Source organism: Saimiri boliviensis, chromosome 10, assembly GCF_048565385.1.
Source record: "Saimiri boliviensis isolate mSaiBol1 chromosome 10, mSaiBol1.pri, whole genome shotgun sequence".
In the NCBI taxonomy this organism is placed as follows: domain Eukaryota; kingdom Metazoa; phylum Chordata; class Mammalia; order Primates; family Cebidae; genus Saimiri; species Saimiri boliviensis.
This window is the reverse complement of record NC_133458.1, coordinates 97,151,504-97,174,876: the sequence shown is the minus strand read 5'-3', so window position 1 is coordinate 97,174,876 and position 23,373 is coordinate 97,151,504. Positions and strand designations below refer to the sequence as shown.

Genomic DNA, 23,373 nt, shown 5'->3' with positions numbered 1-23,373 from the left:
AGTGCCCTATCTCTGGCCAAGGAAAATAAATGCATAAACATTTCAGGGATATATAGGAAGCATTTTTGCTGGAAACCTGCTGTGAATGGCTGCTAGAGTTTACATAGCAAACCCCACTGGGGCCTCGGCACAGGCCGGACAGGACAGTCCCTACCCTCCCACTTCCCTCACGGCCTGGCTTGCTCTCCACCTGCCTCTCTCCAAAGACTGACAATCAGGCCTCTACACATTGTCCCATTCACAAGAACACAAGACAAGCTCTTTTGTTGTCAGGGTCTCTGCTGACAACCACCAAATGCCAGTTTTACCTCCGACATGCCTGGCACCTAAATAAAGGGGTCTCCTGTAGTCAGCACTGCAGAGGGACATAGCTCCTGAGCTGCTAGTGTCCTGAGCCCCAGGGGCACAAGGAAGCTGGGGACAGGCTGCTGTCCCATGCTGGTGGCTCTCCTAGGCTTCTCCCTGGGCCAGGGCGTACATCCCCTGGTTCCTGTGTGTACACACCCACCTCTTCACAGCCCCCTCAGAGTCCCAACCGCAGCGCTCACTGGGCACAGAGTGGGGTACGGGGATGGCAGCTCTCACATGGGCAGCCATGAGATAGAAACCCCAGGCAGCTAGTGCTGTGCCCCTGGGCCCCTGGGCCCCTGCAGCCAACCTGTTCTTGTGAACCACTGCAGAAGAGTCCTTCACTGTGCTTTTCACATGACCCTCTCTCCCCACCCCCTTCTCCATTGACAATGCCATTGCACTTCTGCGTGTTCTCATCTTTTTGAAATTCATGGGATAACAAAACAAACAAGGCTCAGACTGCTATTCCCCTTCATGAGTGAGTATCACACTTTTCCTATTACAACTTATGCCATCTTTGCTCTGGAATGTGAGGGGCTTCATAGGCTCTGTCCACCCACATTTTCAGTCAGCCCTCTCCCCATATGCTTCCTGTCAGGTACCAGGGACCACACCCAGTCCCTAGTCCCTCTGTTTATCCCTGTCCTATTGCCCTCCCCACACCATAATGGCCAAGAGGTCCCTCCTTCTCCTTGGAAGGCTCTTTTCCCACATCTACTTGGCCAGGTCCAGCCTACCCTCTGGGTCCACCTCCATCCTCCTGGGGCCTCACCAGGGCTCTGGGGAGTGAATCACCCCACCAACTTCCCCACACCAGCCATGATCACCACCGACAGTGCACGCCACGCCCTGGGCAGCAATAGAACAAATGTGTCTGGGCCCTTGACATAGGTTTGACTCCTTTTATAGAAAGCCAGGTATCAGAAATAATGAGTCCCCAGGGCCAACCACATCGCAGGCCTGGGCGAGGGACCATCCAGCGGGGAGTGAGGGAGGGATGCAGACGAAGGCAGCAGAGACCCTGGCAACCTCCTTCCAGTACCCAGCATTCACAGCTCAGCTGGGATGGGACATAGCAAACACACTGGGTCCCCAGCACGGTCCTGGGTGGGTCCTTCATGGAAGGAGCAGGGAGGCTCTGGATGCTTCTGCAGCCATGCTGACCCAGGCTGGGGTGACACTCTTCTCAGAGACTTGCCCCAGAGGCCTGGGGTTCAGATGTCATCCTCAGTGATGAGTGGTGGACCACAGGGTTTACCCATATCCAGCGTCACAGGATGGGGTCTGAGCCATTCCAGTTCACTGATGCCCCCTTCCACCTAAGTGTAGAGTGGGGGGGGGGGAGAGAGAGAGAGAGAGAGAGAGAGAGAAAGAGAGATCAAGCTTCAGAGGCCCAGATGAGAGCCCATCTCTTTCCTTCACTTCCTGAAGGTTTTGTCTTGGAGGCTTCGAATAGTTCAGTTTCCATCCTGCTCATCTCAGCCCTCTAAACTCACACAGAAAACCACACACCAGTCTCTTATGAAACAAAAATGCACCCAGGACCCTAGAGAGCAATGGAGAGGCCAGGCGGCAGGTGATGCATTCTTTTGTGCCACAACCTATTTTGCGCCTGGCACCGCTGGGCCCTCCACTGACATAAATGATCCACACACATCTGGACCAGCCACTGTCCAGTGGGGCCCAATGGTTGGCATTACAGAAGCACCTGTGCAGTCCTAGATATGGCTGAGTGCAGAACAACGGGGGGAGAGGGTGGGGAGGGGCCGGGGAGCTGGCAGGACCTTGTAAGGGAAGGGTTCTGGGCTTTACTGAGAGTCACAGAAAGGTAGTGAAAGGCTCTGAGCAGTAACAGGACAGCTTTTTGTTTGCTTTTTACCAGAAGCAGCATGGAGTATAACTAAATTGCGGTCCAGGGTTAGAGACAACTGAATAAAAGTTCAGTTGCAAAACAACAGTTAGTTACCATTACTGATCATGACATTTCCTAACACTTGATTTTAACACATGGTGCTAATTTTCTAAAAACATTCAGAGAAATCAAATGTATAGAAGATGGAGTGCTTATGTCAAATCTGGCACTAGGTATATTATACATATACAGATACCCTAAGACTCTATATGAACTAGCAAACAGATGTTGCATCTCTCACAGCAGTTCTACGGTGCAGAGTTTGAGGCTGGAATTCATAAATGCTTTCCAAAGCATGAGGTTTGGGCAGCGAACAGACATCTTGTTTTCAAAACCTTTAGATTGAAGAAAATCTAACTGCCATGGAGGAAGAAAAAGGGGAAGCTTTTCTCACTTCAACCGAACTGTACATCTACATCCACAAAGTCTAGGACTCCTGACATTGGAACTGCGAAAAGAAGGGTGTGAACAGGTTCTCTCAAAGTAACACAGTTGCATTTTCCAACAGAAGGCCTGGAAGCACCAAGGGGTCTTAGTCAATCGTTCATCCTCGACCCACTGTTCCCCATCTTTATGACACAGCCTAGACTTCTACTGAATCTTTCTTCCTTTCTTAGGCTTCTGCTCTTTGTCTTTCTTCAAGTCAGTGCTCTGCTTCAATTGCCATATCAAAGTCTCTGATTTTCAGGTTGAAAGTGTCCCTTCCCGAGGCCACAAGGTTCATACTCACTCGGTTCTTCTAACGCACTTTCCTCTTGGTTACAGATAACTTCTTCGTATTTGTAAAGACTGGATTTTCCCCCTGCATATTCTGAATACTTTACACCATTCCATTTCTCTTCAAATATGCAAAAGATTTCTTGTCATTTGAAGAAGAAAATCTTAGTGGAAATTCTGTGCTTCTTGCTCCCATAGAAAGGTTTGGTGTGGAAGATATTTGCATACAGCCCGTTTGGGAGCAATTATATTGCATTCTCCTCCTGGCTTCACCCAGGGTTCTGTAAGGATAGATTGCGCATACCATCAGAGAATGTGAGAATGTCACGTTCATCCTTGTTTAGACACAAGACACAGTCCTGCCCTATATTGTGCTCCCTAGTCAACAGCCCAAGAAATTTTGATTTGTCCCAATAGGAATGCTGAATTGGATCTTCTTGTTAAAACACTTGGCATAAAAGGCTGAAACGGGTGGATGCTGGAAAACACGCTCAGCCAGGAATGTTACACTGTTTGGGGCAACTGTGTCCCAAGCTTTCTCCGCGTCTTCCTCCATGTCATTTGGTGATGTCCAGTGATGCTGAACGATCTCACCCAAAATCGGGTTGTATGGCCTTTTGGCAACCAATCCTTTTCTGCCTGCATGAGAGCGTTTACCACCTGAATCATTTGGTTCCTAGGATCCTTCTGGTCACAAATGCTTAGAAACACATCTGGATGTGCAAAAAAAAAAAAAAAAAAAAATCTGCAGACATTTTTAAGAGATTTTTCAAGAATAAATACTAAAAGAACTACCTTAGTGAGATCCATCCCCAGTCTAACCTGTGACAAGAAGTGCACAGTAACACTCTTATGTTCATCCACAACCCCACCCCCGCTTCATCATCAATCGTTTTGAAGTGAAAAGGCCAGCATCAACACTTGTTCCATAGGATGTGGAAGAATTAAGTGTTTCTATGGTATCCAAGTGATTCAGACTATTTACTGGGCTTCTGTGTGTCAAGCGGATCCAGAGGAGTCATTGGGTTTTGGCATTGAGCCACTTTGATGGAATTTATCCACATCTTAGCATTCATCTTCACTGCTCAAATAAGAGACACAGGGGCTATGTTTGGAGACAGACTGGCTTGGCTTAGCAAAGCGGGACTGCTCCTCGGCGGTGAGTGCCCGCTGCTGCTACTATTTGGGGGTGGAGTCTGATTACGTCCTATAGTAGCTAATACAGGACCAACCAGCAGGAAAATGGCCACTGCTCTGGCTTACACAACTGAGTAGGTTCTGGAGGTAAGCAGGCTGGGAAGGCATTGTGCTGACCCCGGTTCCTGGGGACTGAATTCACCTATTACATCTGCTGGGTTAACAGCACTTTAGCAATCTGCAGCAACACAATGAGGGTTTGAGACTTTCACTGCTTCTTGTTCTGTTAATCATCTTTGCAGTTTGGAGTGTGTCATTAAGAAGCTTTTATTGTTCCATTAAGATTTATGGGTAAGCATGGAAATCTTGGACACTAAGGAACACATCCTGAATCCAGACTCCCCAAGGGTGGTAGAAGGGAGGCAGGAAGGAGAGCAACATCTCTGCTCTCAGCCTGGTCCCCGAGGGCCTTCACCCCATCCCTCTGTATCCTTCCAAGCCTTTGCCCTCCCGACCCAGACAGACTGAAGTACCTCCTGTGAGCTCCCAATTTACAAATTCCTTGAATCCTGGCAAGATGTTTCAGTTCAGGGTGAGTCACACTACTGCCACTAGACAGCATCTGTGTCACGCCACAGTGGCTGAGTCTTACTGTCAGGCTGTTGAGTTGGGCTTGGTTTTGAGGTATTTTTATAGACATAACCAACCCTCCCCATCCAGCCAACAGGTGCAAATGCAAGGAGAGTACTGGAAACACCAAAGGGAAGCAGTCTGCAATTACAATAGAAAATCAAAGCAGAGAAATGTTAAAAATTGAAAGGGCTGAGCCATGACGCGTGTTGTGCTTATGTAGGGGATGAATCCAATCATTCCCCAACTGGAATGGTTAAAATGGTTCAGAAAGGCTGTGAGTCAATTACAAGGACAAGTAACAAGTGCTCTGCCTATGCAACCAACAACTGGGGACAGGCAGAGAAAGGGGAGGGGTGAACTGGAAACACCTCTGAGGAGCAGAAGAGCGGAATCAAAGTCCCAGACTCACTCATCAGTGCTAACGCAGGAGGCGGCTGACAGCCAGCCAAGTTTACAGTCATTTTGGCTAATTCTTTGTTGTGGGGGCTGTCCTGTGCATTATGAAATGTTTAGCATCCTCCCCCAGGGCTGTGACAACTAAAAATGTCCTCAGACATTGCCAAACAACCCCAGGGGCACAAAATCACCCCTCTGAGACCACTGGCTCCGTAAGAACACCATGGTCCCTGATGTTCAAGTCAACTCAAAATCACAGAGAAGGGCACTTCATGGCCAAAAATAAGGCCCTGTCTCCCCAGGGGCATTACCGCAACAGAGGGGTGGTCACCTGCCTTAACTGCTTTTCAGCGTTGATGAACAGTGTTTTTCATGCAGCAAAAGATGCCTAATAGGCCTGCCGTCTTCTGGCTGACACAGGCTTTGAGTTCAAAGCTCCTGACTGATAGAAACACATCCAGGGACTCCTCTTGCACACTCTGGATCTCCAGACAAACAGGCCTGAGTGAAAGTTTCCATTCCCGTGCTCCAGCCATTTGGAACCAGCAGTTCTAGGATGAGCCACGTGGATATCCCTCACCCGTGGGTCTTAACCCCTGCTGCACCCTGCCAGGTCCAGCATCCTGCAGGATGGGAACCAGATTCCTCTTTGCAGAAGTGTTCTCTGACTGCCAGGCCACCCACGGGTTCCTGTCAGCACCCAGGCCAGGCTCCAAGACAAAACTAGTTTCACCAGTGCCTGAAGCTTGGGCTCCGGGTGGAGGTGGCAGGAGTGGGTGCCGCTGCATGAACACCACCCTCCCAGGTCAGCTGCTCCTCCTGGATGCCTGCTTAGGGAACGGCCCCGCCTTCCCAGGCACTCATCGAGGAAACCATGGTCTTCGCTCAGGCTTCCAAGCCCTGCCTTGCCTTCGCTCTGCCTGCTCCTGAGCCCTGGCTCAACTTGCCATCTGATTCTTCCTCCTCCCTAACACATTCCTAGAGGCCCTTGCAGCTGAACAGGAAAGGGAGTGCTCCCACAGCTCTTCTTTCAACCTCACAGCAGCTCAGGAGAGGGATCCTTAGACCCTAGGGACCGATGGGGGGAAACTAAGGCTGGGAGCAGAACCAGACCTTCTGGAGCTCACACAGCATGATGACTGCAGAGCCAGCACAGGGCAGGTGAGTGTGGGCAGCAGGGCATCGAAAGAGGGCTGGCGTGGACAGGGGGAGTAACAGCGCCCAGAGAATGCTCCTTCTCTGGGCACTGTTGGGAGGGAGGGCACTGGTGGGAGGCACTATGGACAGAGAGCCTGGGCAAAAGGGTGTCAGCATGGAAGCTGAACGGGAGGCAGTGCAGGCAGCTGAGGGAGGCGGGTGCTCTGCCTCAGCCCCTCAAAGGCACCATTCCCAGCTGGAATTAGATTTTCAATTTCTTGTCTGAGCCTCCAAACAGAAACATCTGTGCCCCAGCCCCAGGCTCCGGTTATGAGTTCTTTCTCCTTTCCTCTGGACTGTTGACAACCATTTCTTTTCCTCACTCTAGCTAGGCTGGAAGCATGAGAGGTCACTGTGTGTCTCTTACTTAGAAATGACCATAAATTAGCCTGTTTTTGCTGAGATGGTTAGAGTACAACGGAGGGGGAGCAGGGGACAGACCCCACATTCCTGACACAAGCAAAGGTAACAGGAGACTCTCTCAGGCCGAGATTTGCGTCACACCAAAGTGCAGAGACACACGGGGTCTGGGGATGGTTTGAATTAGGGTGCTCTTCTCTGAAGGCAAAACCAGCAGTCTGGGCTTGTGCAATGTCACCGTGGCAACAAAGCCAGGTGGTGGGAAGTCACTGCCCGCTCAGTGACCTTCCAGTGGGCTGGGACAGCAAGAGCCTACGCTGCAGTCCCTAGAGCTTGTGACTCAAGGTGTGGTTGGGACACGCACCTCCATTCTAAAGGCCCCCATCTCCCTGTCTGTAAAAGAAAAGGTGATAACAGGTGGTACCCAAAGCCCTTTCTGTAGAGCCAAGCAAGCTGCCAGCCAACCAGCTGTGTGCATCAGGGAAGACAGGGCAACAGAGCTGGGTTTAAGGGTGGGTGGCGCATCTTTCCCTGGACTCTAACAGGGTTGATTCCAAACGTGACTTGTGGCTGATGGCAAACTCCCTGAGAGCAGGAACCAAGTCTTACTCAGCTGTTTCTTCCATACTGTCCAGCCCAGGGGTTCTAAGGGGGTTGACCTGATGTGAGGGAATTCCACGTGCCCACCACCCTGGCCTACCCTGCAGCCTACCCAGGAGATGGACAAGATGCTGTGGGCACACAGCTGCATCTTATTAGCAGCTTGGGCTCTGACTCCAGCCTTTGAAATGACCTGAGCTCAGGCCGTGGCATCATATGTATCCCCTTCCTGACACGATGGGGCCTTCCTACAGACAGCAGAACTTACCCTCAGGAGGCCAGACCTGATGGAAGTGGGTCCTCAGTGACCTTGGAGGCCACTTTCCCTAGTCCCTTTGGGCTGTCTGAAAATCTGGGATGAAAACAGAGCGCAAGCCTTTGTAATTCAACCCCTTGGACTAGGATTCCACGAGGCTGGGCCTGCTGTCTCCCATTATAGCGGTATGCTCCCTGAGGGTATGGGGGCAGTGTTCTCACTCTCCACTCACCCACTCAGCTTTTCTAGGAATAACTGCCCAGGTGGACCCACTATGACGGAGGATTGATGGGGAAAGTGGAACAGGCAGGCAGCTGGTGTCAGCAAAGTCCTAGCAGACATGGAACACTCTGACTTGGGGATGAGGGGACACCTAATGGAGCCAGGAAGAGGGTACCGCTGGCCCAGTGCCTATGGTGGGCCAAAGAATCAATGCCTCACTTGATACCCAGCTCCCACAAGGCAGTGGGGGTTAGGAGGGGAGAGCACTGCCCTCACCTGTCCCTCACCTTGTTCTCAAAGTGTGGTTCTAAGACCAGCAGCATCACATCACTTGAGAACTCCTTAAAAATGCAAATTCTTGGGCCCTACCCTGGACCTACGGAATCAAAAACTCAGAAACCCTGGGTGTGGAGCACACCTTCTCCATGCATGAGCCACAAATGCATACGGGCTCCCCTCAGCCCGTGTGCCACGCAAATAGAACTATTGTCCATCCATGACTGCTCACGGAGAGGCCAGGGCTCAGCCTCGTCCAAGCTTACACAACACTGAGCAGATGTAAAGGCAAGGAAGGGGAGGGCCCTGGCCCAAATCATGCAGCCTCTTTGTTTCCCATTATCACTTCCCTACCCCCGGTTTCCAAGTGGCCAAGGGGCAGGGGAAGGAAGTCCTGGGAGATGGAGGCAACCAACAGAAGAGGAAGAGGCGCTTCAGGCCCGTGTACACACACTAAGACTCTTACTCTGGCCTGGGCTCCATACAGGCCAAAGCCCCAGGTCAGTCTCAAACAACTGCCAATAGGGCTGAGCCCAAGAGGTCCAATCCTGGGCCCCCACTGGGAGGTGCTTGGTGAGTCATACAGTGGAATAATTTCTGGGGAAAAAGGAGTTACTCCAGAAGAGACAGTGGAGAGGTCTCAGGTGGTGGGCCACCCCCTGGGAGGGGTACAGAGACAGAGTCAGATGGAGGCCTTCAGAGAGGGACCCAGGAGTTCCAGAGGCGAGCAGAGGCTGTGTCCAGCATGTAGTCGGAGCCCTGCTCAGCAGGCCCACCTGCAGGAAGGATGCCCTGTGGCCTCCCACACTGTCCTGCACAGATGCCAAGGCTGGTGTCACCTCTTGTCCCCACTGCTGCCTTTCTCTCATCACTTTGAATGAGTGGCCCTTTGTACATGAAAGGAAAGCGACCTGCAGGTGCCCTTAATCCTCCTGACGAAAGAACCACCAGCACATGACCCTGCAAGAATGCTTCATCACTGGCTCAGGGGGCAGGCAGGTGGATGGATGGATGGATGGACGGATCGATGGATGGACAGATGGAGGGATAAATGGACAAAGCATACTGATGATGTCTCAGCATTTCTCCCACCTCCCCTTCCTAGTGTTTCACCATGTGAACAGTTATGTCTCTTTCTCTGCAGCTCCTCTCAAGGGCTCGCTTGCCTGTGGTGGGCATCAACCCTAAGCTCGCTGTGCCCCCGCTGTGCTCGGGCAGTCAACATTGCAGGGCCTCGCCATTTTCCATTCCCCTGCCCCAACCCCAACCATTTCACAGGCAGAGAAATGGAGATTCTCTGAGGTCACAGCAAATCAGGAGTGGCTGAGGTTATCACAGTGAACATGAACACTGTGGAGCACTTATAATGTCCCAGGCACTCTTCACAAGGTCTGGTGAGCTAGATATGCATCACTCCCATTTTACAGATGACAAAGTCAAGTGCAGGAAGTTGAGGCCCAGTGGCTCGCAGCAGGGCTGGAACCCAGGCAACTTCTCTCCAGAGTCCACACTCGCATAAAGGCCACCAGTTCCACTGCTCCCCGAGAAGGGACTAGGATCCAGGTCTCTCCCTCCCAGGCTGCTCTTCTCATGAATGTTGAGGACCCCAGATCATTCCCCAGGGGCTTTGTGAAGGGCCTGCCGGGGAGAGGGGAGCACTTCTAACAGCAACGGCCCCACCAGCCCAGGGCCCGCTCAGAGAACGCAGCAGGGAGGTGAGCCCCAACTCACCCCAGTTACCAAACATTCCCCTACCCTCGCCTGAGCCTCAGCCTTCCCTTAAATACAGAGGGCCTTGTCAGAGTCGAAGATGCCACCTGCTCTGAGGCCACAGGCACGCTGCTCAGTGTTCAGTGGCCAAGCTGCTCCTCCCGCTCCTCTGGACGCAGAGGGTGCCGCTCCGGCAGCACCTCCAGGCTGCACCACCCGCCACCCCCGCGCTGGGCCAGGCCACCCCAGCTTCCCATCCTGCTCAAGCCTCCCCCATCCTCAGGTAAGCACCCCTGTCCTGCCTCCTTCAAGCCTAATGGTACTTGCCACATTTAGCTGCTGCTGCCTTGAGGGAGGAGGGGCTTGAAAAGGTGCCTATTTAGCCCCGCCCCCCCACCATGAGAACAGCCTCAGAAGCTGTCAAGACGCATCACTACTGCACATCTCACCGAACCTGGGCCCCAGTGACCACAAGTGGAGAAAGCTGTGTCTTTCCAGTCACCACACCCCTTTGAATCAGGGCGGTCCAGGAACCTACCCACCTTCCTGCAGGCCTGACCGCCCCCAACCATGGCTCCTCAAAGCTATGCAGGGCGAGGCTCAAAGCCAGAGAGGCGCTTGACTCACTTGGTTCTGATGCAGAGCTCGAGGGGTGGGACAAGATCGTTGTCTGTGTCCTCAGAGATGGTTTGGGTGGTATCTGTGAAGGAGGAGAGAGGCACACACACGTCACCCAGGGCCCTGCACTCACCCTGCGGTCAGCACAGACCACTCCCGGGACCTGACCCCTTCTAGTCCCTGTCCCCTCCTCTCCATTTCAACTGGACCCGCCCTCATCCCCGACATCCATTCTCACCTGCACAACTCACTGGTCCCCACCCCTATGTCACTTCAGCTATACAATACTCTTTCTAAAAACATAACCGATTTCATCACCCCCGATTCCAAAACCTTCCATGGCTTCCAACTGCCTGAAGAAATCCAAACTTGTTATGATAGTATTCAGGGTTCTTTACCATGTGGTGTAGGCTTCACCCGACACCCTTAATGCCACCCACTGCTCAAGGCCCAGCTCTAGCCGCCTCCTGCAGGAAGGCCCTGCTGGCATTCGCCCTCTGATCCCCCACAGTCTGGACGGTGGCGTGAGTCCACACTGCTCTCTGTCATGGGGGGTGGCAATGGATATGAAGGCTGGTTCTGTGACCAGCCTGGCTCCCTGGGGATGGTGGTAGGGCCGCACCAATAGTCAGCCGGATCTGCTCCTGCTGGTTGGCCAGGCCATCGTAGTAGTATAAGTCAAAGAGCCTCTCAGTCCTCCAGTCGCGCAGGAGCCCTGGCTGCAGGCTGAAGAGGACGCTGAAGTGGCTCTCGCTGCACACCACCCAGACGGGGAACCTCGGAGTCTTCAGGAAGCAGCCAACCTGCATAAGGAAGAGGCCTGACGTGAAGTGCTGTCCCCAGGGAAAGGGGCCAGGGCGTTTTTCTGCCTGACCCAAGGCAGGGCTGACCTGAGGAGGCCCTGTTGAAGATCACATCTCTATCTGATGCTGGGAGCTCCCCATGCTGCTTAGGCCACTGTGCTGTTTCCCAGGACCACCCCTGCCCTGCCACCCGACCTGCTGCTGCTCATACAGCCTCTGTCATACAGATCCAAGACCTGGCATCAGCCGCCCCCTCATCCCCCACATGTAGTGGTTCCCAGTACTGCTCATTCTGTATCCAAGAGCTCCCCCACTGCCAGCCTCTCCTCCTCAGATCTACTCAGCCTCCAACCTGCACCACAGCAGTGACCTCCTAACCAATTCTTCCCACACCCCCTAAGCAAATCCAGCTTGTCCACTGGCCTAGAGCTTGCTTGCCCTTGGATAGCCTGCATCTGCCAGATCCCTCACTGGAGCCCCTTCCAGCTCCCAAGGGGCACATCACTGGTTGCCCACCCACTTCAGCCACAGCACCTCTGCCTCATGCCCGGCAGACTACCCTGAAGTGCCAGGAGCCCAGGGACTAGAACTGTTCTGTGAAGACAGGAAGGAATGGAGCCCTGGGGAGCCAAGAGGGAAAGGTCTCAGTGAGAAGTCAGTGGGGGGTGCCAGGAATGGAGGGCCAGAGAAATTCAGGGTGCAAGGCACTGAGGCTGAGGCAACACTTGGATAAGGAGCATTCCGAGCAGGGGAATTTCATGGTGGAAGCGTGTTTGGGGAGGATGGATATGGAGGAATAAGCACCCGGGCGCTCTGCACATCACTAGCCTCTTGCCTGCAATGGGAAGAGGAGTGACAAGGGCCCCCTGTGAAGCCCTGAATGCCTGGCCTCTGTGCACTCTCCCTCAGTCCCCCAGGAAGCGACTCCTTGGGCGGTGCCTCTCCTGACCCTGGGCCCTGGTTTACTCAGCTATGTACGTGCCACGGGCCAGGCTGATTCTGGCCTAATCCCCACTAGCCCCAGGGAGATGTTTGCATGCTCAGGTATTTACGGCTACAGCCTGTGGATTAAAGAAAGAATGGGAATTATTTTTCCAGTGGGGAGAAGGGCATACTTTTTCCAGAGCCCTTTACAGGAGAGTGGTCGGGCAGCTCGCGTCTCGGGCTGGGATGTCTCTGACAGAGGGGCTGTGCTCTGAAGGGCCTGAGCCAGGTCCCCAGTGAAATGCCTGCCCGTTTAAAGCTGCCTCCTCCAGAAGGCAGGAGGACAATCTTTACAATGCGCTCATCCTTTTCCTAAGGTTCCGGTGTCCCCTCCCCCTGCCCCGAGGCCTCCCCCCAGCGCTGTGTGACATTCAAGTGGACTGCAAAGCTCATTCCTTAGTGAAATGTGGGGGAATTAGATGTTTTACAGGACATGGCTGGACGTGCCTAAACCCCACGTAAACCTGGCTTCCATTCCACGCTTCAAAGAGGCTTTTCTGGTGAGAGCATCGCCAGGAACAGGGAACCCTGACACAGGGACCCAGCATTCATTCAGGTCAGGGAGAGAGCCCGAAGCCAACCAGGGAGCAGGCCTTTGCATAATCAGCCACCCTGAATTTTCCAACAGAGGGACAAAAGCGCAGCTTGCCACGCAGAAATAACAGTCAAGAGATGAAGGGGAAAAGGCTGCCCAGAGAGTTTATAAATGAGTTTCCTCATTCAGGAGACTCTTTCCAAATGGGTGACATTTTCCAGAGATGAAATTCACTGCCTTTGAATTCTTGGGTAACCAAAGGCCTGAGGTGAGGTGGGGGTAGGGGAGAGGGTAGCGGGGGAGGGCCACATTTCCTACAGCACCGTCTGAGGTGCTCTCCTTGAGTGAACATGCAGCACAATTACAGATTACTTAATCTTCTGGGGCGGGGATTGTGCATGGCCCAAAGCCATCCATGGACAGCCAGGTTAGAAGCACTCACTTAAATGGATCAGCATTTACTTGCATAGAGCTATGGTGTGTCATTTCTAAGGAGAGCAGTGGGGACACAGTGCTAAAGGAAGCAAGCACAGTGCTGTCCTTATGGAGCTTACCAGATAGAAGCGGGTGACACAGTTACCCCCAATTAAATAATCAAACTCAGACATTTCCACGGCACCTCAGTGAGTCCAAGATGCCCTCAGATTCACCATGATTATTTTTCTATCACTAAGTAAGAAAGAAAAAGCAGGTGTGTCAAAGTCTGACACACCATCAACTGTAATAATGCAGCAACATTTCAGAAGTGCTCGAATGTGGGAAAGTTTGCATCTTAAAGGCGATGAAATGTGACGCTTAAAATCCAGAGGAGGCCTATGAAGGAAAGAATCAAGATGCCCTGATGGCACCTGACAAGACATGGAGGGGACACTGAGAGGTACCCCCTACTTAGATGGGGTTATGAGAGCAGGAAAGGCTGCCTTTTAGGAAGTAATGTTTAAGTTGAAACGATGAGAGGGAAAAGCTAGGCAGGTGGAGGGTGCAGCATGTGCGAAGGACCGGAGGTGGGAGAGAGGCCGAGAGAAGCCCCAGCTTGCAGGCGAGAGTGGCGTGGGCTGAGTCAGGAGAGGAAAGCAGGTGCAGGTCTGGCAGGGCCGTGGGGCTGGTGGGAAGTTTTGGATTTTAGTTTCTGCATCAGTCTGCTCAGGCTGCCATAAAAAACACCATGATCTGGGTGGCATAAACAGCAGACATTTATTATCTCACAGTTCTGGAGGCTGGAGGTCCGAGATGTCACCAGGGCTGTTTCTTAAGGCCTTGCTCCTGGGCTAGCAGATGGCTGCCTTCTCCATGCCCTCCTTCACAAGGCCTTCCTGCTGTGTGAGCCGGAGTCCTAACCTCCTCTGCTTAGGATACCAGCCATACTGCATTGGGACCCACCCTAGTGACCTTAAATCATTTCCTTAAAGGCCTTTTCTCCAAACACAGTTATTAAGACATTCTGAGGTAATGGGGGTCAGGGTTTCAACCCTGGGTCAGGAATTTTGGGGAGACATAGTTCAGCTCACAACAGTCTTAGAGGACTGGAAAACCACTGGGGGTCCAGAGAATATGATATGATCGTGTCCATATTTTTAAAGATCACACTGGCTTCAGTGAAGGGACAGACTGGAAAGGCAGGAATCAGTGGGGAAAGAAGCTGAATTCAGCCTGGCTGTCGCAGGTGTTGAAATCAGCGATGCCGGTGGCTCTGACCAGGTGAAAGTGGACAGGCTTAAGAAAGGACTTCAGGGGACGCACATGTCCTCCTGATGGAGTGGATGTGCTCCTGGCTGAGTAAGTGGGCGCATGGTGCCCATCTCTGAGCTGGGGAAGGTGAGAGGAGGACAGACCTTCCTAAACTCTGCCTGCCAAGCTGTTTTCCTTTGAGTTTCTTCATGAAGACAGCAATGAACATGCCTTGCAGGTCATGAAAGAAGTTCTGAGGCTAAACTCCCCATCCCACCCCATCCCTCTTGGACTGTCAATCCCCCATAACCACCATGACCATTAGCATGGAGGGGCCTGGCCTCCCACTGCAGCCTAGAATGCAGTCCAACCCTCACTGCTGAGCCTTGTCCTGGGCCAGCTGTGGAACTGAGGAAGGGAGCCGGAAGTCAGATGGGCAAGAGCAGCCTGGTGGGGTCACAGATAGCCCATGGAGGTCCCTTAGGACACAGCCAGGGCAGGGCAGGAGGCCAGTTACTTACGGCAGGGGGTGAGTTTCTCCAGCCCGGAGTTTCATCAGTTTCCCCCAGGTACACCCCGAGTATGGGTCATCTGAGCAATTCACTTTTAAGTAGGACCTTCTCCTTCTCTCACATCCTCAGTGAGGATCCCAGGGACCCCAGGCTGCAGTGAGAAGCCTGGAGACAGGCTGCAAGCAGGGGGGCTTTACCTGCTAATGAGTGAACACCATGGACATCACAGCCCAGGCTGCTCCAAATGCCAGTCTTCCCCTTGGCTGTGTCTGAACTGCCTCAGGAGAGGGCCGGGCCAGGCCAGAGCAGGGGCCCTGGCTCTGAGTCCAGATCCGGGCTGGGGTACTGAACCCCCCTGGACTCCCTCTATGTCCAATGTGGCTAATTGTGTAGGGTTCAAGGGACTTGGGGACAGAAGGGATGGAAGGTAGTGTTGAAGAAGAGTTGAAAGGGGCCAGACACGGTGGCTTATGTCTGTAATCCTAGCATTTTGGGAGGCTGAGTTGGGTGGATCACTTCAGGTCAGGAGTTCAAGACCAGCCTGGCCAATATGGCGAAACCCCATCTCTACTAAAAATAAAAATAAAATACAAAAAGCTGGGCGTGTTGGCATGTGCCTATAATCCCAGCTACTTGGGAGGCTGAGGCAGGAGACTTGCTTGAACCCAGGAGGCAGAGGTTGCAGGGAGCTGAGATTGTGCCACTGCACTCCAGCCTGGGTGACAGAGTGAGACCCTGTCTCAAAAAGAAAAAAGAAGAGGGAAGGGTTTGTCTGAGCTGCTGAGCCTGGCCTGAGCTTTCAGCGGAAGGCGGGGGTTGAGGCCCAGCCCTCAATGAGCTCACGGAGGAGAGGAGGCCAGGACTCCATCCTTCACCAGCTTGCCGTTGCAAGGCAGAGGAGGAAAGCATCTTCCTGCTGCAGGGAAACAAAACCCCCAGTCCTCAGCTGAGCACAGAACAGCAGAGGGTCTACGCAGATCCAGGGAGTCCACAAGGAGGGGAGATGATTGCGGGGCCTGAATTTCTTCAACAGTCATTTTATTACAAGGGAAAGAATTATTAAACCCAACTGGTTTTCCCATCAAGTACCCTCTACAGACCACAGGAAAACAGTTTACTCTTTGACCAACACCCTCAACCCAAGAATGAAACCAGAGCTCATGGTGAGCCTGGGAATTCCATGAGCCTGGCCAAGGTTACCTCTCCTGGCCCGTGGAATTTCGAGCTGAATACTTTCGGAGCACACCCAGGGTCTGGTGCTCGAGAGCCCTGGTGCTTCTCACCAGCCACATTCCTGGGCTCCCTTCTGACACCAGTAAGGTCGGGAAGCAGCCACTCTCATTCTTTTCTCCCCCAAGTCTTTGGGACCCATAAGTCTTCTTTTGGCATGCTGGGGTATCACCCAGAGAGGAGATCTGGGGAGGGGACAGCACCACGTGGTTCATTAGTAAGACACAGCACATCTCAACAAGTGGTCATGTGGGAAGGGTGGGTAAAACTGAGCCCTAGCTTTAAACCAGTCTTTTTGCACCCTGCAAATGCAGGGAAGAATTGCCTGGTGCCATCTGCATGGCCCTGCTGAGTCAATCTCTATGTCCTGGTTCTGAGGATATGTGGTGAATGAGGCCTCATCCAGACACTCCAAGAATCTCTGCAGGAGGTGGCCACCATGAAAAGAGCTCCTGACATACTTTTGGAGCACCAGACCCTGGGTGTGCTCCAAAATTACTCAGGACAACCCTTCCCATTTAATCAACCACAGAACTATGGACTTTGATGTCATGGAAAGCAACGCTCAGAGAAAGGTTCCATGGCAGCTGGAACAAGAATGTCCAGTGCTCCTCTGCCCAGCCCCGCTCAGGCCCTGGCCACATTCCCCAGAGGTAGAGTCACCCATGCTCTGTCCAGCTTCACCTGGGAGCCCAGGCCTTTCTCAGCCCCTGGCTGCGGTGACAGTGCATGATGCAGAGGGATCACAAGCCAGCAAACAGGATGCATGATGAGGCCTGCTGTGGGTTGAACTGTGCCTCCAAAAAAGATATTTTGAATCCTAGTCCCCAGTACCTCAGAACGTGACTATTTGGACACAGGGTTGTTACAGACATAGTTAAGACGAGGTCATACTGCAGTCGGGGGCGGGGGCCCTAATTCCAATATGACCAAGGTCTGTATAAGAAAAGACATACAGGGAGAAGGCGGCCCTGTGATGATGGAGGCCGAGACTGGAGTGGTATGTCTACATAAGCATCACTAGATGCCAAAGAATGTCAAGGATTGCCAGAAAACACCAAAAGCTGGGAGACACAGGAAGGATTCTCCTTACGGGTTTTGGAAGGAGCATGGCCTTTCTGGCACCTTGATCTTGGACTTGCAGCCTCCAGAACTGTGAGACAGTACGTTTCTGTTGTTTCTGGCCACCCAGTCTGTGGTACTTAGTTTCCCAAGGCTGCCTAACAAACACGAGGCCTAAGACCTCAAGTTCCTGTCCCTTGGGAAGACTCCCCTACGACACAGACACCAGCTGCAGCCACTGTGACCCACAATCACAGTAGAAATCCCCCAAAGTCCTTTCAAACAATCTTCCCCGGAACACAGTGTCAGCTGCCTTTAGGTCTGAATTACAGGCCTGTAGCCACAGCAAAGGAGCTGTTCCTCTTCCCAAGCCCTCTGTGATTCCAACTGGACTCGAATTTCAGCCAGCTCTGAGAAGTGGAGTCCAGCTTTCCTTCCCTGCTTCCCTCTTTCTCATTGCTCCAGGGAGCCAGGCTCCCCTATTTGTGGTGAACGTGAGCATCTGGGTACCTGGCACACGTTGTAATGCTCAAAGAGAGATAAGAAGCCAATATCGCTGCGTGCAGCAATCCCTCTGAGAAGCGTGATGTTCCCGTCTCCAGAATCCAGCTCCACCACGTCATTGAAAACGTTGGACACAGCTTTCCCAGTCAGGAGCAGATTGACAAGTTCCTGCAGATGAGAGAAAGGGGAAATGATGATCAAGTCTGAATCGGTTACTGAAAGGGTGGAGAGAAGACTGGGGAAAGAGAAAAGGGGTGGAGAAGGAAGGAAAGCAAGGAGGGGAAGAGCCCTAGAGCAGAGGAGGCTGTGACTTCAATTTCCCCACAAGCCCTGTAGGAAAGGTGCCAAATTTTCTCATCAAGGTAACTCCAGGCACCATCCATCTTTATTCTGCAAGCACTCATTGAGTGCCAACCATTCATAGGACCCTGTCCTATGCTGTCGCCTACTGGGAGCACTGGTGAGAGGGTGAGACATGGTTCTTGACCTGGGCTTTGGGTCTAGACTGGGGAGACAGGTGCATGCCTGCACACTGACTCACAATGCAGGATGTAGCTGGGGCTGTAAAAAATGTGTCCACGGAGTACTCTGGAGCCAGACAAACGAGGCCACATGACCGAGTCAGGGCAGCTTTGTGGAGAAGTGACATTTGGGTGAGTCTTAAATGATGTTATTTTTTAAAGAAACCTTTTTATTTTGAAATAATTTTAGACTCAAAAGAAGTTGTAAAAATAGTACAGAGAGTTCCTGTGTACCCTTCACCCAGCTTCCCCCAACGATAACATCTTACATAACCAGAGCACATTATCTCAACCAGGAAGCTGACCATGGTGCAGTACCAGTAACTAAACTCCAGGCCTTGTTTGGACTTCAGCAGTGACGGGCTTTTAACGGGGTAGGGAGAGCCGAGGAAGGTACGTCAGCAGGCAACAAGAACAGAAGCAGAGAGGTAGAAGCAGGAAGCCCAAGTCTGAGTTCTAGCTCTGTCTCTGCCATCATCTTGCTGCGTGGCATGAGGCACTGGGTGGCCCTGTGACTCACACCACCCACCTGGCAAGCCAACAAGCTTGCCAACCCTGGAACTTGGAGACGGTGACATGTGGAGCAACATTTCTCTGGCAGTCACCTGCAACCCATGCCTCCCACATTTTGGTGTACCAATATGGCTGCAAGGCCCCTTCTTTATGCAGGGTAACCAGGGGTCCAACCTCCTGTTAGGAATGGAGAAACTGAGGCTCACAGGTGGGTTACCTAAGCCACACATACCATTAGTGCCAGCGCTGAGCTTCCGCCCACATCTAGCTCTCTCTGTCCCATGTCACTTCCCTCTTCCCCAACCTTGTTATCCTCTGCCTGGGCACAGATTCAAGATGAAGGGTGGCTCTAAGGGCCTGCTAAGGAGGAATTTGAGTGAGCCTAGCCCCAGTGCTAGGGCAGGCAGGTTTCTCTGTGTCATCCACCTTCTGCTGGGGCTGGTGCTGCCTCTGAGGCAAGCAGGCAGGCATCACTCCCACGGTGGAGCACGTAGGAATGGCCAGTACGGCCCTTGCCCAGTAAAAACTCTGGAAGGCAGCATTTATAGAGGTGTTTTCCCCTGAATTGTGAAAATAACATTGAGGGTTAAAAAAATTCCTCAGTTAACACCAACACCCCTGTCCCAGTGACAGTAAAAGTGGTCTCCTCTGATGGCCGCAGAGGGACCCTCGTTGGAGGGAGATACCAAAGGGACCTTATTGTGTCCTTGCAGAGGAAATGAGACACAAGAATTTGGAGGAAATGTCTGCTGTAAAATACTGCACCTCAGGGGCAGCAGCTGCTGAGAAAGGCACAGCCTTTTTCAGGCAAGTTCGAGTTTTCCCATCTGGTTTTTCAAGGAGAGTAAAAGCCCCTGCTCCCTGATCTGTGTCTAAAACCATCCTCATAGCAGGAAGCCTCCTTGAGATGGAGGAGAAAGAGCATCAGGCTTCCTAGACTCAAAAATCACACAATGGCAAAGCTTAGCAGTCCCTTCCTACTCAGTGTGGTCTGTGGACCAGCAGAATCACCCTCCCTGGGGAGCCTGTTAGAAATGCAGAATCTCAGGCCCCAGCCCAGACCCACTATGTCTGAGTCTGCTCTTCAACAAGACCCGTAGGGGATTCATTCACATCAAAGTGTAAGAAGCCCTGGTTAAGTCCAAATGCCTCTTGTACAAATGAGGAAACTGATACACAGGAGGAGAAAAAGACTGCCCCAGCTCATTCTGTGAGTGAAAACAGAGAACAGGGCTTGGAATCCAGCCCCAGACTCTGATCTGGGATCCTCTCCACCCTACCTGACTACCCACCCCTAGGCAGCATCCTTCTCTGCCCCAGAAAAGTGGAAGTTCCCATGGGGCAGGCAGGTGCCCAGAGTGAGAGTGGGGCCACCCCAAGCAGCCAGAAGAACAGCCACTCCCCGTGACGTCTTCCTCTCGGGTGGTGAGCAGCAGCCAACCCCAGCGTCCCTCTCTGGGTGCCCTGGACAAACCACAGGTCCCAAGCTTGCCTTTTATGGTGCCCAGGTAGGTTTCCAGAGCTGGGTGCAAGTGAGCCAGTACCCCCCAGGACAACTGAGTCCTCAGTTGGCCCCAGAAGACATACAGCTCTGTCTAGCCTGTCCATGCTACGCATTGTGGCTCCCCATGTGCTGAGAGCCAGATTTTATTGTGGCCTATGTAGCCACTCTGGGAGGCCTCATCATGGGGAGAAAGGCATGACTAGAAGCCAGGTGTAGAACTGAGCTCCCAGTTTTGATGCTCACTAGGTAGCATCTTGAAAAGGTCCCTTCCCTGGTGTCACCTGGGTGACTGAGAGGGTCGATGACAAGCAACTGTGCTCAGGGTCGTCTTTGCCCCCGGGAGATCCACTGAGGACCCCTGTGCAAAGATGCAGAGGGAAGGGTGGTTATAAAGACAATACCTCATGCAAACGTAGAAGGTGCCGGTGCCACCATCTCCCGAACTAGACCCAGGGTCTCCTGGCCCATGCCTAAGACATCACTCCCTGTGTCCTGGGCTCTGGGCTACGCAGCCCTTTGGTCTGCACTCAGCCTTTCTAGGTCTCCATTACATGACAGAGAGACCCAGCAGAGGTGGGCATGTGAAAGCTGCTTGGAGATTGCTGGCAGAGGCAAGAAAGACTTGCCTCTTTCTTGAGCAAGAGGAGCGGGAAGGACATCTCCCCATCTGGGGAACAGAGGAGGGGAAGAACTGGCTGAGCCCCACGGCACCCCCTGACCTGTGTACAGTATCCATGTGCTCCAATCAGGTGGCTGGTGGGAACATCAAAGTCCTGGCGGATGCTGGAAAACACAAGAAGTGTTGTTAGCACAGCTCTGCCTGACTCAGGTTGCAAATCTCACTGAGTGACCAGGCGCTCCCCTTGGGTTCCACGCTAAGACCCAGGATTCCAGATTTGGTAGGAACCTGAGCGCTCTGTGTTCTGTTGCCCTTTGTGGAGGAGGCGCCCACCCAGAAGGCGTGGGGTAGCGCCCAGGCCTCTTCAAGAAGAGCTCACTGTGTTCTCTGGGCATTGGCCTCTACTCCAGCCTCACCAGGGCTCCGCCTACGCCAGAGAACAGTGACTGAAGCATGACACAGACGAAAGGACCCTGGGTTTGGAGTCCTGTGTCCTGAATCACATCCCAACTGTCACTACCAATGGTGGAGACTGAAGAATCCTCTCTTCCGCCTCTGAGCCTAAGTCTGCCAGCCTTTGAAATGGGAGGAAGGGACTCTAATGTCTTTTTGAGTTCTAGAATAACAGTCAGCACCACCCGAACACAGCTCCTGCACCAGGCACCACAGGCACAGTACTCCCTAAAACCCTTTGAGGAAACCAAGGCTCAGATAAGGGACTGCCCTGCTCAAGCTGCTCAGTTCGTGGGCAGTAGGGCTAGTGGGAAACTCGGGCAGCCAGGCTCTGAGGCCTGTGCTCTCAACCCATGGTACCACTATGGGTCCACCCTCAGAATGGGGTCCCTCGAAAGGTACAAGGTGAAAAGCCCCTTTGCCAAAGACATTCCCCAAACTGAAAGAAATGGGCTGAGCACTGCTAGGGTCCAGAACAATTCAGTATCCCGGTAAGCAGAAGCCTGCAGCACGCCAGGCAGAAAACCCTCCCAAGTCTCCACCCGCCTTCCCGGCTTGCTGTCAAGCTAGGAAGCCCACCATTAAGACATAGTTCCTTTTAGCCACCTAAGGTAAATCCTTCTGGAAGATGAAAACCCTGTTGAACGGAGCCCTGTGAAGAGCACACAGGGAAGGAGCTGCTATCTACTCATTGCTCAGCAGGCAGCAATTTCAACCCCCAGCCCCAGGTGAAGTAGGAATTCCTGTCTCCATTTTACAGATGTGGGAAGAAGTGCAGAGAAGCTGGCTCTAGGGTGCACAGTGAAGCCAGGCAGCCTGGGTCCCAGGCCTGTCCCCTCCACTTCTGCACATGACCCTGGGGGTCACACACAGCCCTGGGGAGTACAAACGACCTTAGGGGGCACACGCAGCCCTGGAGTCACACTTAACCCTGGGGGAACACATGACCCTGAGGGGTACACTTGACCCAGGGGCACACACAGCTACCCAGCACTGTTTCCAGGGCCTGCCCCATTCCTTCAACCACACCTCAAAGAGAAAGGCCAGGTATAAGACAGAGAGGCAACCCAGGGGTAGGAAGGGCTTAGCAATCAGAACATTTATTTTTCCTTTCAGAGGAAGAGAAGAGAATCTTGGTCTCAATTTACGCTTTAAATCTAAGATCTGCCATAAGCCCACAAGCCTGACATACACGCCCTGGTCTCTGTCTCCTGAAACAAGTTTAAGAAGTCAAGTTCCATAATACTTGGAGAAAACACTTGTTTGTGGTATTTAACAACCATGGCCAAACATGGAAGGTTTGGGGCCCACATGAGAAGATGAGCTGGGGTTACCCTTGCAGGGACTTGCAGAGAACCACTAAGGCTTGGGAGTCTTCTGGGAAGGGTGGTCGAGGCTCACCCACCACAGAGCCCAGCAGGCCTGGGAAGGAGCCAGCTGGGAGTGACTCACAGCGGAGCATAGTGCTCGGCTGGCGCTAACTCAGGCAGAAGAATTGATGGAAATGCTCTCCGCAGCTTATACAAGCATCTTCTGAAGAGAAGAAAATAACCTCAAAGGAGTCCTAGGGGGGAGCCGATAAGCATCACTGGCCCCACGCCACCCGGCGCTTTCAGAAGCAGTCCGATCTTCATAAGCTCACAGCCTCGTGCTCACCCAGTGGGCTCGAGAGCGTGCGTCAGCCGGAGAGCAGGGGGACAGGCAGAAAGCACAATGGGAGGAAATGGTAATTGCATCCTTAGGTGCAAACACGATGGGAAATTCAGCAGTGCGCTGCAATCTTAAAAGGGAGGAACATCTGCATTTCACATCGGGGCATTCGAGAGACGCCAAAGAATAGCTTATGGTTTAAGAGATTTACAACTTTGGCAAATCTAGATGCCCAGACCTCCCTCTAAGAGAATTCTCTGGAGAGCTGAGTGTGAGGAGTCCTTAAGCAGAGGAACAACAGCCTCGGCTTTGCCCGGAGAGAAGATAATCCATATAGCTGGCCCCAGCCTGTTGTGTGACCTCAGCCTCCCTTCCTGCAGCACGAGGGGCTTGGACAAGATGAGAGATGTAACGGGATAAACTGTGTCCT

At 52.7% G+C, this 23,373-nt stretch overlaps 1 protein-coding gene across 2 annotated transcripts in view; it reads right to left on the bottom strand.

The window, feature by feature from the left end:
• Positions 1-1,240: 1,240 nt before the first annotated feature.
• The window catches only part of MINDY4 (MINDY lysine 48 deubiquitinase 4), a 131,929-nt gene continuing 109,796 nt past the window's right edge, over positions 1,241-23,373 (bottom strand). For both annotated transcript variants that reach the window (XM_010345719.3, XM_039473088.2), the window contains 5 exons: positions 20,941-21,004; positions 17,690-17,851; positions 11,008-11,188; positions 10,395-10,467; positions 1,241-1,670 (listed from right to left, as the gene is read on the bottom strand). In XM_010345719.3, the coding sequence (XP_010344021.1) occupies positions 1,622-1,670; positions 10,395-10,467; positions 11,008-11,188; positions 17,690-17,851; positions 20,941-21,004 (529 nt within the window). In that variant the 3' untranslated portion in view covers positions 1,241-1,621. The remainder of the gene's footprint in view (positions 1,671-10,394; positions 10,468-11,007; positions 11,189-17,689; positions 17,852-20,940; positions 21,005-23,373) is intronic.